At 40.7% G+C, this 17,445-nt stretch overlaps 1 protein-coding gene across 1 annotated transcript in view; it reads left to right on the forward strand.

Moving 5' to 3' along the window:
• Positions 1–15,784, forward strand: part of INPP5F (inositol polyphosphate-5-phosphatase F) — a 65,738-nt gene extending 49,954 nt beyond the window's left edge. The window contains exons 10-20 of the mRNA XM_015406918.1: positions 323–447; positions 871–948; positions 3,044–3,164; positions 3,941–4,069; positions 9,048–9,165; positions 9,613–9,811; positions 10,818–10,889; positions 11,020–11,093; positions 11,278–11,406; positions 13,141–13,228; positions 14,498–15,784. Of these exons, the coding sequence (XP_015262404.1) occupies positions 323–447; positions 871–948; positions 3,044–3,164; positions 3,941–4,069; positions 9,048–9,165; positions 9,613–9,811; positions 10,818–10,889; positions 11,020–11,093; positions 11,278–11,406; positions 13,141–13,228; positions 14,498–15,659 (2,295 nt within the window). The 3' untranslated portion in view covers positions 15,660–15,784. The remainder of the gene's footprint in view (positions 1–322; positions 448–870; positions 949–3,043; positions 3,165–3,940; positions 4,070–9,047; positions 9,166–9,612; positions 9,812–10,817; positions 10,890–11,019; positions 11,094–11,277; positions 11,407–13,140; positions 13,229–14,497) is intronic.
• The last annotated feature ends 1,661 nt before the right edge of the window (positions 15,785–17,445 follow it).

Genomic DNA, 17,445 nt, shown 5'->3' on the forward strand with positions numbered 1-17,445 from the left:
CTTTTCCATTTTGCGGTCATTGCCAATTCAGCAGTGGCAAGCAGGCACAAAATCAATTCTGTATCATGTCCTTTTAAGTAATCCGACAAAATTACTTTTGGATCAGAGGATGTATTACAACTCATTGTTTTGTTAACAAACTGAATTACGGTTTTCAAGAAGGGTTGCATTTTTTAACACAACCAAAAGTATGTTTTAAAAAATCTCCCATAAATAAACCATATAATCAACAGTCATCCCACATATTTCTGTATATAGTTGAAAGCCTGTGCAGAGTGAGCAATGCATATTTATATTTTTTTATTTACTTAACATTAAATAGGTTATCCTTAACTTGGTGGACCAGGCTGGACGGGAGAAAATTATTGGTGATGCTTTTCTTAAACAAGTTTTGCTGTACAACAATCCAAGCCTTACATATGTTTCATTTGACTTCCATGAACACTGGTAAGATGGTAAACAGTGCATTCCTATAAATTAACATGTTGCATCATAAAGTTCTTCTTACATGTTTCTTACAAGCGGCTATAATGCAGAGCTAGTTTTTTTAAAGCTTGAGCTGTCTGGTTCTTTAAAATGCTTTTTTTAAATTCAAGATTTCAAGTTTTTTTTAATGCACTGCTATTTCGCAAAATGTCATTATAAAAACCCTTGGCATTTGGTTTTCTTGCTAAGAGTTTATCAGTTGAAAGAAAAAGATTCAGGGGCTTTTTCAACAAATTTGTATGAGGCTTATTTGTGTCTTGTATTGGGAAATACAGAGGATGTACTTTTGATTTTCAGGCTACATGTGATCACAATTGAGCTGGGTCTATGTACACTCATCTAGCAATAAAACTCACAGTAAACTGTTCTCTTTCTATCCTTTAGCCGTGGAATGAAGTTTGAAAATGTTCAAACACTAACAGATGCCATATCAGACATTATTACTGATATGAAGTGGTGCTGGTAGGTATTCATATGGGGCCTTGACTCAGAATAGAGAAAATTATATGAACTGTTATTTAAAGATGGGTGTTGATCTTTTTTGTGCTACACCTATAATGGGGTATGTTGCTTGAAGAGGCAGAGAGCCTGGAAAAAATTGAGCAACACTGGGGGAGGCACCATGACAGCCTTGACTCTCACCCAATACAGTATGATTCAGTTGCAGTGTAGCATGAGTAATATATGATGCTGTAAACTGATAGGACTGTGCTTGTTTCAGCAGCCCCACCCATGCTGGCAGCAAGTTTGACTCTTATTGCTGTATTCAGGTGGGCAGCCAAGTTGGTCTGAAGCAGCAGAACAAAGATTGAGTCCAGCGGCACCTTTAAGACCAACAAAAGTTTGATCAAGGCATGAGCGTTTGTGTGCCTGTATATTTCCTCAGATACATTGGAAGGAAGTGTGTGTGCACACAAAAAATCGTACTGTAAATAAACTTATGTTGGTCTTAAAGGTGGCACTGGACTCAAAATTTGTTCTTATTGCTGTAGTATTGTTGGAACACAGTGGGAAAGGGGGTATTCAAGTACACTCTTCTTCAGGTTGCCACTTTAGTTTGCTCCATTCCTGGTAAGGCCTTTCCAGTGCACAGTGGCAACAATCTAAAAATGTTTTTCAGTTTCATTTTAGTATATCTTTCCTTCTGGTTCCAACAATTGCTTACCTATTTGCCCTCTTACTGTGATGTAGTTTTCCATTGAGTAATGGAACTGATGTTTTGAGATATTTTTGTTTTTTCTGCATATTCAATCCTATCTGAATTAAAAAAAAACTGCTGCTAAGGTTATGTAAGACATACCTACCAACAGTCTGCATTTTTTGTTTTGGTTTTTTTGCTGCTTCTGTGGTCCTCCTTGCCTTATGCTTCTTAAAATGACACACATTTTCCTCCAAATCCAATACTGATTTCCTTTTCATCCTCACTCCTCTCTCCATACTTCAGGAGCACTGTACCTTCATTTTTCGAATGCCTTGAAAGCTTGCTCATTAAACATTTGAATCCCACCCTTTAAAAACAATATACATTTCTGAAATTTAGAAACTGCTGGAGAAAGTTTACTCCTGATTATTGTAAGGGCCAGTACTATGTAGGGTTGCCAACCCCCCCGGTTTGCCAGGGGTCCCCCGTTTATTTGGGGGGGTTCTACCTGCCGCCGGCCAGATGGCTGGCGGGGAAGCCCCGCCCCCAACACCCACAGCCACCCCTTTTCCTTCTCCCTTGAGAGAGAGGGGGGGGGGCTGCCTTTAATTACATGGAGCTCACGTTTCCTCCCAAGCCCAATCTCTGCTTGAGATCAGGCTTGCAGGGAAATGCCAGCTTGCAGGGAAATGCCAGCTCCGTCCACTTAAAAGGGAAATGCTGGCTCTTTGCTCTTAAAGGGGAAATGCCGGCTCCGTGCACTTAAAAGGGAAATGCCGGATCCTTTAAGTGCAGGAAAGTGGTGTTTCTGGAGATCGGGCGTGTGGGCGGGCGGGGCGGCAGATGTCCCCAACATGACATCATCACATCGGGGATGCCCCGCCCCCTCCAGGAACGCCCCCAAAGTCCCCCACTGGGGGCGGAAGATGGACTTGGCAACCCTAGTATTATGTATAGCTCCTTTAGATACATAGAATGGATCTTCTCTGAGCTCAGGTATTAAAAGAACCTTCTGTACTTGTTCAAAATGGGATGGGGACAGTTCCACAGCAGACTTGAGACTCAGATTAAACAAGTTTATAGGTAGCCAGAATTCCCAGAAAAATTCCCAGAACTGTAGTGTAGTAGTTACTACGCAACTGTTATGGGAATTCTGCAGAACATGTGCAACTGGATGTCCCCTAAGATGAAACTCTCTTGGCCAAGCCAAAAAAGAAGTGCTTCCACTCTCAGACAGACTGGAGGGATGGAGCTATGACTAGGTATTTAGAGGGAAATGAAACTTCTGAGCAGTTTTCCATATCTTCTGTGATGTGCAAAAATCTTACCACATGGAGATGAGCACTGGAGCCAGGTGACTTCCAGTAAAAAAAAACACCCAACAAAACCACTAATGTTTGTTTTCTTTTTTGGAAGGGTTGACCAAGCTGGCGTTATTTGTAAGCAAGAAGGAATTTTCCGAGTTAACTGTATGGATTGTTTGGATCGAACCAACGTTGTTCAGGCTGCTATTGCTCGTGTAGTTATGGAACTGCAGGTATTGTGACTGATAATGTCAATGGAACAAAACCCTTTTTAAGGAGAATAGTGTGAATTCGTCAATATAATGGTTGATGGCCCTTAACAATAAGGCCAATAAGGAAATGTATGTATGATCACTTAGTGATTAAATTGTTTTAGAATAAAACTGCTACAAAGCATAACAATATTGCAGAAAATGCTAGTTCTAAGGATGCCAGAAATATTTCTCTTGTTATGGCTGTAGAAGCAACATCATGTAAATTCAAAGCTCAGATTTTAAAATTTCTCATAACATGCATGATCTTTTTGACAGAGACAGGTTCTGTACCGTCAAAGAGTTCTTGCATAGTGAATTCTGATAGTTACAGTCCAAACAAAAAAGTAGGCAAGGTTAAGGATGTACTAAACCTCTACACTGATGAAGACATAAGCCTGGGAATTCAGATTGTAGTTCTGGCATGACATTTAAGCTCAAGTAACCCCACTTAACATTAAGAAAATTTTAAGGTTATTTTTATGGATGTGCTTTCCACTAATGGCTTGAGTACTTAGGTTTGATTAGCGCATATGTTCGTTATTTTTTTAATGTGACAGCAATCTGTTATCACTGTGATTAAACAGTTTGTGCTGTGTAGTACATACAGTGGTAAACAATATTGACAATTGAGAAGTATTTCTTCTGTATGTTCAAAAGAAACATCATATGGCCTTACTGTTGTAGTAGCATAGTGCTGTTAGAGAAAAAAGAAGGCTTGATGCTTTGTTAGTAACAAGAAACAAATTAAATTCCAGCTGAAGAAGTTGGGTGTGATGCCACCAGAACAACCCTTGCCTCTGAAATGCAATAGAATCTACCAGTTAATATGGGCTAACAATGGTGATGCCATAAGCAGACAGTATGCTGGAACAGCAGCTTTAAAGGTAAAATCATCTCACTTCAAGTCAAACTTTTTGTAGGTCTTGGGGCCAGACTATACATTGGCTGGCAGAGAGCTGTGTTCCGAAGCTCCATGCTTCCAAGGTGTATGCAGGACTGTGGATCAGACATAAGAGAGCAAGAAGGAACTTACCCCTTCCCTGAGTGCTGTTTGAGCAACACATACAGCTACAGAGGATGCTGTCTGCTCTGTTGGAAGCTACATGTGTATTGATGAGCTGCATATTATTTCCACATTGGGGCAAATAACACCCCAGGGAAGTTTTAGGTCAGGAAAATGGTGGGGTTGTTTAGAAAATGTTTGTGCTTAACTGGTAGGGTCCACAGTATTTGAGGGTGTGGTCCGTCTAAGCCTCCTCTCTCTGCATGACCATGTGTGCCTCGGAAGCGTAGAACTTCAGAAATGCCTCTCCAGTAAACCCGGCAACATCTTTGGGAAAAATGTAACATGTAGTTAGGCCCTTGGTCTTTAGCATGTAACTGTAGTGTGCAGTGTAAATAGAGTACTGACTTTTTTTCTTATTCAGCATTTAATTAGTACCCTGATAGATGATATAGGTGAAAAGGATGGTGTAACTTACACTATGAGGTTATAATAGGTATTGTTAATGTTCTTTTTGATTCATGGCACATCAGCCTGGAGGAACAGCTAAATGAAAGTGCATTCTAAAGCTGAGCTGTACAAAGTGTAGAAGAACTGGTTACTCTTTTTAATGTTAAATAGCTGGTTGAATGTTTGCCACATGGGTTAATCTTCTCAAAAACTCTGAAGGACTTGAAGGACTCGATTTTTCCTCCAATTATATTGCATTCATGCTTCCAGTTATGTTTAATCTTTAGATCCTATCTTAGGAAGTAATTGAATGTTTATAAATTGATTTAATAAGATTTGCTAAATAAGTCAATCAGGAACTGATTTCAGTAATATGTCCTCCTGTATTATAAAGCCAGGTGACAATATCTATTTGACTAAACAAGTGCATTAGCTTTTGCTAATGCTAAATGGTCCTTTAAAATATCAGTGCATTGTTATTCCAGCATGCGGAAGAAAAAGCTGCACTGTTAGCATTTCAGAAGAAATGGGCCCATTGCAGTAGGGCTTACACCACCAAAATCTTAGAAAACCCTGTAGATTCTGTCCCTTTCTGTGAACCTCCTGAAAGTCAATTCTGTTTCTGTCTCTCATGTGAAAACCTTTGCATTCCTGTCTGCCTGCCCCGCCTGCCCCTTGTTAGCCTCATCATCCTCTGTTTCTTCAGTGCTCCTATTAATGTCTTTTTACTTTCCTTCAACCTGCTTCAGATTATCACTTTTCTCAGGCACAGCTTGCAGTACTATAAAACTATTGAGATTTTTCTACAACTAAAATAGCAAAAACGTTCCTAAAAATGAGCCCAGTTTGTTTTTCCTAGCAATTGACCTGATTGTCTTGTTAAGATTGTAAGTGCCTAGATATTTTGATCTCCAGGGCAGACTGATTTCAAAGTATGATAATGTAAACATAGTTTATTGTTCTTAGACACAAACCATCCTCAAATCAAGATCATATGACAGTGAATACTTGTGTCTAATGCATATACAAGACACCATGGACTATTAATATATTTGAAACAAACCATTTACATTCAGATTATTCAGAAAACTTTTAAAACTGTAGGTTTTGCATTTTAGACATTTGCAAATAAAGCATTCAGGCATTTGCAAATACATTTTATAAACAAAGAAAATACTTCCAGTGGTGATTCTAATGTGTCCAAGATACACAAAATTACAGTTGATCTGAAGCAAATTACAGTTGATCTGGAACTTCATTTTCCAACTCTAGAAGGGTAGACATTTCTTTATTCACAGCTGCTGGAAGAGGACTGTTGTTGGCAGGGGTCTTTTCAACAAAGAAAATACTTCCAGTGGTGATTCTAATGTGTCCAAGATACACAAAATTACAGTTGATCTGAAGCAAATTACAGTTGATCTGGAACTTCATTTTCCAACTCTAGAAGGGTAGACATTTCTTTATTCACAGCTGCTGGAAGAGGACTGTTGTTGGCAGGGGTCTTTTTGTAGAAAAAGAGGTGCAGGAGCTCATTAGCATAACTCATTAGCATAACTTATTTGCATATGCCACATACCCTGACATCACCAGAAGTGTGTCAGAACCTTCTTAGGCAGGCTGTGGAGGCATATTTTACACACAAACAAACTTTTTTTCTTTGCAAACCCTTTCCTCCTTCCTCAGGCAGGCTGTGGAGGCACTTTTTACACACACAAACGGTTTTTCTTTGCAACCCCCCCCCCCTTCTTAGGCAGGCTGTGGAGGCATATTTTACACACAAACAAACTTTTTTTCTTTGCAAACCCTTTCCTCCTTCCTCAGGCAGGCTGTGGAGGCACTTTTTACACACACAAACGGTTTTTCTTTGCAACCCCCCCCCCCTTCTTAGGCAGGCTGTGGAGGCATATTTTACACACAAACAAACTTTTTTTCTTTGCAAACCCTTTCCTCCTTCCTCAGGCAGGCTGTGGAGGCACTTTTTACACACACAAACGGTTTTTCTTTGCAACCCCCCCCCCCTTCTTAGGCAGGCTGTGGAGGCATATTTTACACACAAACAAACTTTTTTTCTTTGCAAACCCTTTCCTCCTTCCTCAGGCAGGCTGTGGAGGCACTTTTTACACACACAAACGGTTTTTCTTTGCAACCCCCCCCCCCTTCTTAGGCAGGCTGTGGAGGCATATTTTACACACAAACAAACTTTTTTTCTTTGCAAACCCTTTCCTCCTTCCTCAGGCAGGCTGTGGAGGCACTTTTTACACACACAAACGGTTTTTCTTTGCAACCCCCCCCCCCTTCTTAGGCAGGCTGTGGAGGCATATTTTACACACAAACAAACTTTTTTTCTTTGCAAACCCTTTCCTCCTTCCTCAGGCAGGCTGTGGAGGCACTTTTTACACACACAAACGGTTTTTCTTTGCAACCCCCCCCCCCTTCTTAGGCAGGCTGTGGAGGCATATTTTACACACAAACAAACTTTTTTTCTTTGCAAACCCTTTCCTCCTTCCTCAGGCAGGCTGTGGAGGCACTTTTTACACACACAAACGGTTTTTCTTTGCAACCCCCCCCCCCTTCTTAGGCAGGCTGTGGAGGCATATTTTACACACAAACAAACTTTTTTTCTTTGCAAACCCTTTCCTCCTTCCTCAGGCAGGCTGTGGAGGCACTTTTTACACACACAAACGGTTTTTCTTTGCAACCCCCCCCCCCTTCTTAGGCAGGCTGTGGAGGCATATTTTACACACAAACAAACTTTTTTTCTTTGCAAACCCTTTCCTCCTTCCTCAGGCAGGCTGTGGAGGCACTTTTTACACACACAAACGGTTTTTCTTTGCAACCCCCCCCCCCTTCTTAGGCAGGCTGTGGAGGCATATTTTACACACAAACAAACTTTTTTTCTTTGCAAACCCTTTCCTCCTTCCTCAGGCAGGCTGTGGAGGCACTTTTTACACACACAAACGGTTTTTCTTTGCAACCCCCCCCCCCTTCTTAGGCAGGCTGTGGAGGCATATTTTACACACAAACAAACTTTTTTTCTTTGCAAACCCTTTCCTCCTTCCTCAGGCAGGCTGTGGAGGCACTTTTTACACACACAAACGGTTTTTCTTTGCAACCCCCCCCCCCTTCTTAGGCAGGCTGTGGAGGCATATTTTACACACAAACAAACTTTTTTTCTTTGCAAACCCTTTCCTCCTTCCTCAGGCAGGCTGTGGAGGCACTTTTTACACACACAAACGGTTTTTCTTTGCAACCCCCCCCCCCTTCTTAGGCAGGCTGTGGAGGCATATTTTACACACAAACAAACTTTTTTTCTTTGCAAACCCTTTCCTCCTTCCTCAGGCAGGCTGTGGAGGCACTTTTTACACACACAAACGGTTTTTCTTTGCAACCCCCCCCCCCTTCTTAGGCAGGCTGTGGAGGCATATTTTACACACAAACAAACTTTTTTTCTTTGCAAACCCTTTCCTCCTTCCTCAGGCAGGCTGTGGAGGCACTTTTTACACACACAAACGGTTTTTCTTTGCAACCCCCCCCCCCTTCTTAGGCAGGCTGTGGAGGCATATTTTACACACAAACAAACTTTTTTTCTTTGCAAACCCTTTCCTCCTTCCTCAGGCAGGCTGTGGAGGCACTTTTTACACACACAAACGGTTTTTCTTTGCAACCCCCCCCCCCTTCTTAGGCAGGCTGTGGAGGCATATTTTACACACAAACAAACTTTTTTTCTTTGCAAACCCTTTCCTCCTTCCTCAGGCAGGCTGTGGAGGCACTTTTTACACACACAAACGTTTTTTCTTTGCAACCCCCCCCCCTTCTTAGGCAGGCTGTGGAGGCATATTTTACACACAAACAAACTTTTTTTCTTTGCAAACCCTTTCCTCCTTCCTCAGGCAGGCTGTGGAGGCACATTTTACACACACAAACAAACGATTTTTTCTTTACCTCTTAGTGAGGGCCGGGAAAAGCAGGGAGGGAGGTTGCGGAGGCCTTTCCCGGGCCTGGAAAGGCAGGGAGGGGAACCGAACCAGAACTTACCGTCCTCCTTCTTTCTCTGCGCAGCCAGACTGATAGAAGGGCTGCTGGGAGCAGGGGATGGGGCTTGTTACATGTCCCCACCCCCTGGCCTCCTTTCTCCCGGAGCAACGCTCCGGTGAGCTCCAGCCCCAAAAGAGGCCTGGTTGTTGGCTTTTTACTGTCTGTAAAACTATTGGAATTGTCTTTATTTTTTTGCACATATAGTCACATAACACGAGACAATACATATTTGTTTATATGAAATGTCCAAATCTTTTGTATCTTTAATAAAAATTTGAAAAAAGATGTAAAAATGCCAGAAAGTCTCGAGACCTGAGCCTCTTCTAAATGTCATATACATGGAGTATTTAATGTTAAATTATTAAATGTGACAGGGTGACTTCACAAGGACTGGTGAAAGGAAGCTGGCAGGAGTTATGAAAGATGGAGTAAACTCTGCAAATAGATACTACTTAAACCGCTTCAGGGATGCTTATAGGCAGGCAGTCATAGGTAAGAAAGTGTTGGTCTGTTTTCATAATAATCGCCTGTTACGCATCTGAATTTTTTCTTTGTCTTCAAAAGATTAAGCTTGTGTTAATTTATGATATGTGGTGGTGATTGGGGAGCAATGTTTGTCTCAAATACATGTAAGTTGCTCAAAATCTTATTTGGCTACTTTAAGCAGTATTGGAACTGGCTCATTTAGTTGAGTTTCTTTAAATATTAAACTTTCTTAAATCATTAAAAATGTATTTTTTATGTTTGGTAAAAACATAGCCTATCATTTTGGGTAAGTGAATGCTTTGATTCTCTACACAATTCAGCATTAAATATATCAAAATCCCAAGGCTCCAAGGCATAACCGTTGCATAGCTGTCTATTTATACAGCAGTATTTGTTAGATATTTTACTCTTGGGCCCTCGTTATTCCCCCTGTTGATTTTTGTGTGTGTATAGATTTAATGCAGGGTATTCCTGTGACAGAGGACCTCTATTCCATATTTACAAAAGAGAAAGAACATGAAGCATTGCACAAGGAAAATCTGAGAAGTCATCAGGAGCTAATTAGCCAGCTATTGCAAAGCTATATGAAGCTGCTTTTACCAGATGATGAGAAATTCCATGGTGGCTGGGCACTTATTGATTGTGACCCAAGGTATGTGGAAATTTCTAGGGTTCTGTTGGTTAGGTACAATAAAGAATCTTCCATAACTATTAAATTTGTTGTCATGAGGTGGCTGAATTGTTTTGTGCGGTATCCTGCTAAAGCTGAAGAGAGATTGTGTTTACTATGTGTGGTAAAGTGATGACAAGCTATTACAGTAGGGTTCTTGATGCAATTAGTATGTAGAAAGTACTGTATTAATAACTGTTATTAGTGTGAAATGGAGCTGACATACTAAATGGCCAGTTTCTTTTTTGAAATAAAGGTATAGCAGACCAAGATTTATTACTTGAGTTGGATAAAGAGGTCTCATCTTCCCAAGCTGTTTACTGTTTGCTGTCTTTTAAAAAATATATTTTTCTCTGTGTGTGTGTGTTTTCTGTGCTTGCCTGGAAGTCATGGTTGACTTCTTGCAACTCCTACTGGAGGCTTGGATGTTTTTCAGAGAGGTGGCTTGATTAGCTTGCCTCTGGTATTCCTTGGAGGTTGCCCTTCCAAGTACTTGCCAGAGTGGGCCCTGATTAGCTTTTGAGATCTGACAGGAATGGGCTTGCCTGGGCTATCCAGGTCAGGGCACTGTTTGCTGTCTTGAGACTTAAAAGCCAATGAACAAGTTGCCTCTTCAGACTGGGTGCTGATTACTAGATCCCATGGCAATAGTTAGAACTCCAACACACATGGAATACATGAATTGTATAGGATGTTAGTATACCAGTGCTACAACTGTGACTGTGTAAGAGAGAATGGTGTTGTCCCTTGAGATTGGCCCATTTTCCATACTTAAATGTTGTGGCACAAAATCCAGTGATCGGGGAGTGCAGCCATGTCATAGATGTGTAGCACGTAATTTGTTCATTCTGAAGTCTGTCAAGAAATCTATAATATTCCCTCATCAGAACCTTCTAATGAGCACCTTTTTACTTTAGTGGGTTAATATATGTTGATGCATACAGTACAATTAGAATACTTATTAAATATTATGTTCACTTTTGTTTAGCCTTGTTGATGCCACTCACAAAGATGTAGATGTTCTGCTTCTGCTTTCTAACTCTGCGTATTATGTAGCTTAGTAAGTATAATTTTCTCCACTTTTCACATTGAAAACATTTCATGAAATCCTAGTTCCTTTTTAATTCATTGGGGCTCTAGTTATGACTTGATCCAGATCTAACTTTGGGCATTGGTATTTCTTTGTCTAGTTATGATGATGAAGTCGACAAAGTAAATCAGTACCAAAGGCTGAGCCTTGATGATTTGGAGAGGATAGAAATAGGTAAGATTTGAAAGTCACTGCATTTTGGCATATTCTTTTTGTCACATTTCTTGAAAACATGTGAGCATCAGTTTGAAGGACATTCCCTTAATTAATATTGAGAATCCAGAGCTGAAATTGATTTCTAGCTTTCTGTTTCTAACATGCTAATGCTTTTCTTTCTTTCTTTCTTTTTAATAAAAAGGACCTGAACCAACTCTCTTTGGAAAGCCCAAATTCTCATGTATGAGGCTGCATTATAAGTACAAAGATACAAGTGGATACTTTCATACTCTTAGAGCTGTAGTGCGGAACCCTGAAGAAGATGGAAAAGGTAACACTTTGGCAAGGTGTTTGGAAAAAAAAAATCACATCCATTATGCTAGACTTCATGTGCCACTTCTGATGTAAGTATTTTTGAACACTATAAAAAGAGCAAAGAATTTTTGCTCTTGGGTGTTAATAGCAGATTGCTATTTCGCCATATAGTTTAGGACTAAGTTTGAGGCTAGGGTTGCCATTCCCCTGGCAGCACTGGGGAAACCCCTGATTTTTGGGGCTTCAGTCAGCTGATGGGGAAGCCCCACCCCCAAACAGGGACATTGGCATGCGACATCATCGACACAATGACATCAACCGGAAGTGACATCATTGCTCCAGGGATGCTGTGGTATTTGGGCAAACTATGGTTTTGAGGCCACAAAACCCCCAGCGTTTGCCCAAATACCAGTGCATCCCTGCCCACTTCGGAATGCCCACCAAAGTCCCCCACTCCAGCCAAGGTAAGACCTGGCAACCCTAGTTGAGGCTGACTTCATTGATGAGATAAACCTGGTCTTGTATCTGTTCAAGCTGCAAATGCGGACCTGCAGGTAGTATGTGTCTCCATGGGCCCCTTCAAATCCTGCAGATAGAAAACTATCATGTTGGTAAGGAACTTAGGCTACAGAATCCCTTTCCCTGACATGATAGTTTTCTATGTATGGGATTTTTAAAAAGTGGATGTGCATGTCTTCATGTGAATTCACACATACAGGTTAGCACTTAATTGAAAACTAGGGCCAAAATTTCTATCAACTGAAGTTTAAAGACAAAAATATATCCTGTTAGCAGCTGGTAATAAAAGAATCAGGGTTATTTTTCCTTGGTTTACATGCTTCTGCTTCCATATTATTTAACACTCAGTTGCAAATCTTTATAAGCCCAGAAATGGTTTAAAAAGCTGTCCGAACTACACACATTCTTAAAACCACAGGTATTTGGGAACAATCTACAAGCAGGTAGTATTAAGGCAGAGTACTATGAAGGTAACAGAAAAAGTAGCTGCTGGCTAATCTCTGATTGCAAAGCTTATACTTCCCTGACCGTAGGGGTGGGTCCAGGACTGGGTTGTTAGCGACCACGCATACAACACCTATCTGTCTCCTGACACAAAGTGGCAGACGCTTACCTCCTGATGCAAAGCTGAACCCCAGGCTGCCCCATTTATTGACTTTGGCCCTGGAAAGGAGTTCCCAAACTAGAGGCAATCAGAACTTGGGTGATAGAGTCAAAAATTCCTTCCAGGATACCTGTTGACCAATCACTTCAAAATTATTAAAGGAGTTTTACCTACTGTACTATAAAGTGTCCTGTGTACAACTAAGCACAGGGGTTAAAGGTTCCAGGAGTAATTTATCAGGGTGATTGACAGACTGACCCAGATGGTGGGGAAAAAATCTTGGAATCATAACAGATTCTTGCATTTGTTTAACTTTGTAAATGGCCTCCCTCATTTACTCATATAACTTGCTAGAAAATCTTAATTCCCATAAGGAGTAGAGAGGTCTGATATTGCTCAGTGTTTTAATCATTACTAAAATTAAAATGTAACATGATAACTATTATATTTTCTAAACCAGCACAGCAAGACATTTGATTTGAAATAATGAGAGCCTTTTCCATCTGTTGTTTCCACTCTGTCCTTGTATGGTAGCATACTGCATATGTTGATTTTTGTGTTGGCTTTTGTAATTCTATAAGTAACAAAAATACTCAGGAATGTGACAAACTACTAATTGTATTGTAGACACTCTACAGTGCATTGCAGAAATGCTCCGAATCACTAAACAAGCGATGGGATCAGACTTACTCATTGTTGAGAGAAAATTGGAGAGGTAAGCATTTTTTTTCCTTTCCCAGAATTATCAGAGCCTCAAACAATTTGGGGGTATGAGTTGCAGTTGTGAACTGCTATTACTAAGTGGGGGTTGGGGAGCTGGTATAACACCATGACTAAGAGAATAAGCCATGATCTGCTGTGTTCTGTCCTAAACATTACGAAGAACTTCCAGACAGAACGGTTCCTCAGAGGAACAACACTTGTATGAGTTTCAGTTGTGAACTGCTATTAATAAGTGGGGGTTGGTGAGCTGGTATAACACCATGACTAAGAGAATAAGCCATGATCTGCTGTGTTCTGTCCTAAACATTACGAAGAACTTCCAGACAGAACGGTTCCTCAGAGGAACAGACTTCCTCGGGAGGTGGTGGGCTCTCCTACTTTGCAGGTTTTTAAACAGAGGCGAGATGGCCATCTGACAGCAATGCTGATTCTGTGAACTTAGGAAGATCATGAGAGGGAGGGCAGGAAGGGTTGTCTCAGTGCTTAGTTCTCATGGCCCTTTCTTACATGGCCAGGGAAAGGCTAATGGCCACTTAGGGGTCAGGAAGTAATTTTCTTCGGGCCAGTTAGCCAGGGATCCTGGAGGTTTTTTGCCATCTTCTGGGCATGGAGCAAGGGTCACTGGTTGTGTGGTTGTGAATTCCCTGTATTGTGCAGTGGATTGGACTAGATGACCTTGGAGATCCCTTCCAACGCTATGATTCTGTAAGTCATTTAGTGAACTTTGTAAAGCCATTCTATCTCAGCCTTGGTAGCCCCTTCATCTACAACACGCTGGCTTGCTTTACAGAGAATGTTATAAGGATTACAAGGTCATTTGTATTGAAGTCCTTTGGGTAGTGAAAATACTATGTACACTTGTCATTCTTCACAGTCTGCCTTTTTTTTCTTTCCCCCAAGTGGTACAGTGGTACAGCAGATTTTTCACTACTATGCCAAAGACTGTGTATTGAGATCTCTCCCAGTGATGCCTTGGGCCATTCAGGCACCTTACCTTTTTTGGGCCATCAAGTTGCAGCCAATTTATGGCAACCCTGTAAAATATTCTCTTTTGCGGTAGGTTCAGAGTTTGATGAAGGCATGTGGCCTACAGAGCCCAGCTACAGCTGGAGAGAAGTTGGGAGTCTGCAGATATTATGTTTATACCTCATTAAACAGAAATTGCTTTAGTATAATATATCGTCTGCATATTAAGATTTTGGCAGTAGATCTGCTTGAATGTGTGTAGCACAGCAAGTGATTTATCTTCTTAATTTTGCAGAAAGAGCAGTAAACCCCATGAAGACATCATTGGTATCAGATCCCAGAATAGAGGCTCTCTGGCCCAGGGAAAAAATTATTTAATGAGCAAGTTCTCTTCTCTTAATCAGAAAGTGAAACAAACAAAATCAAATGTAAATATCGGGAGTCTTAGAAAGTTGGGGAACTTTGCCAAGCCTGAAATGAAAGTAAATTTTTTGAAGCCCAATCTGAAAGTAAATCTTTGGAAGTCAGACAGTAGCCTCGAAACTATGGAAAATCCCATGACTGATACTAAAGTCTGTGCAGAATCGGACATTGAGATTTCTTCAGATAATGACTCATTCCATTCAGATGACTTCCTTACAACTTCTAAGTCTGATGAGGACCAGCAATTTGTCGACTCCCTAGAGAGTGTGGGCCAGATAGATTATGTTCTACCTAGCTGTGGTATCATTGCTTCTGCTCCTCGTCTAAGCAGTCGGTCCCAGTCTATAAACAGTTCTGACATCAACATTAACATTCCCATTTCTTCAGAAATCCATATTGAACAGTGTGGAGACCAAACTAACAGATCTGAATTTGAAGGCCAAGCACTTCAGGAAACTCCATCCAATGAGGATGCAACAGTGGAGTTTACTAAGCCAATTGATGCATACTGCCACCGATTTGTACAAGATGCTCAAAATAAGATTACCAGTGCTTCAGAAATAGATGTCAGATCTCAAGAGCCTCACCAGGAAATGGATTATATTAGCAGTAATTCTAAGAAAATGGACTCTTGCTTTGGAAAAGCTAAAGAGATTCATTCTAGACCATCTAAACTAGATGTCCCACTTACAGAGCCAGGCTCGCAGCTCTTAGTGGTTGAACAGACTAATTATCCTAGGCCTTGTAATACTCCAGGCTCTGCATCTAGTGTTCTCGAAGCTGAGCCAGGGTTTCATATGACCCCCTCACCAGCAGAGAATAATGGTAGTAGGGCAGTTTCTCCCTTTGCAAAGATCCGCAGCTCCATGGTCCAGGTGGCTAATATTACGCAAGCTGGTTTAACCCAAGGAATTAACTTTGCAGTAGCTAAAGTCCAGAAGAGCCCAGCGGACCCAGAATCTGTAAATGAGATTCAGCAAAATGAACTGAGAGAAATGTTTACACAGTGTCAGACACGAATAATTCAGATCTAGTGACTGAACTGTTCTAATTCAGTTGTACACATTGCTAAACAAAGGTAACAAAAGCCCTTGGGAGAAACTGACTGCCATTGAGTATCGGTATCAAAAGTACTACCAATAACTATGTTTACAGAAAGGCTTGGGGAAAATTGGAATTGAATTCTGAACTGGTTTCAGAACTATCCTCTGGTACCTGTTCTGGTGAAAGGAAAACCTGCTAAATAAGTAGCTCATACACCAGTGGTTGATGTGCATGTTAGAGTGATCAGTTGCACAATTCATCTTTTTTTAGACCAGTTTTGATGAGTCTTCTGATTTCTGTAGAATATTTATACTGAGGGCCCGGCACTGAATACCTGTTACCTTACTAATCTTGCACTGTACCAATGAAATATTTTACTCACAAGATGACATTCTATTTATTTTTCAGACTAACTTTTTTATTTAAGCTTTTAATTTGTGTTCCTTGGTGTTCTGGTTGCTTTCCTAAGGAAGTGGTCTTTGCAGATAAGTGTGCATACTAGGGGTTTACTTCTTCCTACCTCCTTTAATTTACTTCTATGGTATCTTGGAGCAACCGAATATAGTAATGTATAAAAGTTTGCAGTACAGCTACTGAAAGAATTTTTCTTTTTTTAAAAAATCTTGTATGGTGTATCTGGACGCTATTGTGTGTCTTCTGTTTAATGAACCTAGCTCTACTGTTGACCAAAACCCTTTGAGGAAATACAGGGGTCTCATCTTAACAAATAATTGAATGTCAGGTATATTGTGTCCACAACATAAGAATATTGTCTAAACATAACCACCAAAAATAACATAAGAAATTTATACAACCATAAAATTATACTGCTGATATTTAAAACTAGATTAATCCAAAGGATTTCAAAGCAGTTCAAGTAGTACTAATCCATTGTGAGATCATCTCAGCCTTTGTTATAACACTGGTAGGAATGAGACCATACTTAATGTTTGTCCCAGGACTCCGAGAGCCTGATGTGTTGGGATGCATTCCTTTAGCACTTAACTGGTATATCCCAGAACAGTCTTGTGGCTGATGTTCTATAGTAGAATGTAGCAGCAGGAACAGTAACATTGGATTCTGCTATCTTGTGCTTCATAGCCTTAGTAGTCCTTCACTCCTGAGCCAGGATCTCTGTATGTTAGTACATGTGTACTATAGCTAGGTTGCACGTGATGTTCTAAGCAGTTAAACAAGTGTCATAATGATAGTACTGTGTCTTTGAACATCTCTAATATAACAGAAATGATCATCAACTTAACCTGATCATCTTTTTGTTGGAAGCTTTTGATACTGTTTCCATTTTGTTATTTATTTCTTACTTTGTGATATGTTTCTTTTTGGAGTGTCTGTACAAATTTGTGACTATTTAAAATAAAATTGTATTGTTTTAATGTGGGAGACATGAGAAATATTTTAATAAAAAATGATATACAGCAAATGTTGGTGTACTTTGTTCAAAATAAGAACTACAAGCACAAACCCCCAAAGACTTGTGGAAGACATCTCATTTTCCCCTCCCCCACTATTCTTTCCCTTCCCTGAAAGCCCCCATGGCTTCTCCCATTTTCCTGCTTCCTTTCCCCCCTAGGAAAACTATGGCCCAGTTGTGCTGTGCTGGCTGCTTGGCCAGGCACACTTGTATGGTAGGGAGTCAGGGACTTAAGGACTTGTGGGGGGCACATCACTTTCCCCTGTATCCCCTCCCCACATTTCCCCTTTCAATCTTCCTGGTAACCCCCATATCCTCTGCCAACCTTTTATCTGCCTCCCATC

Source organism: Gekko japonicus, unplaced genomic scaffold (genome assembly GCF_001447785.1).
Source record: "Gekko japonicus isolate JY-2015 unplaced genomic scaffold, Gekko_japonicus_V1.1 scaffold1288, whole genome shotgun sequence".
In the NCBI taxonomy this organism is placed as follows: Eukaryota; Metazoa; Chordata; class Lepidosauria; order Squamata; family Gekkonidae; genus Gekko; species Gekko japonicus.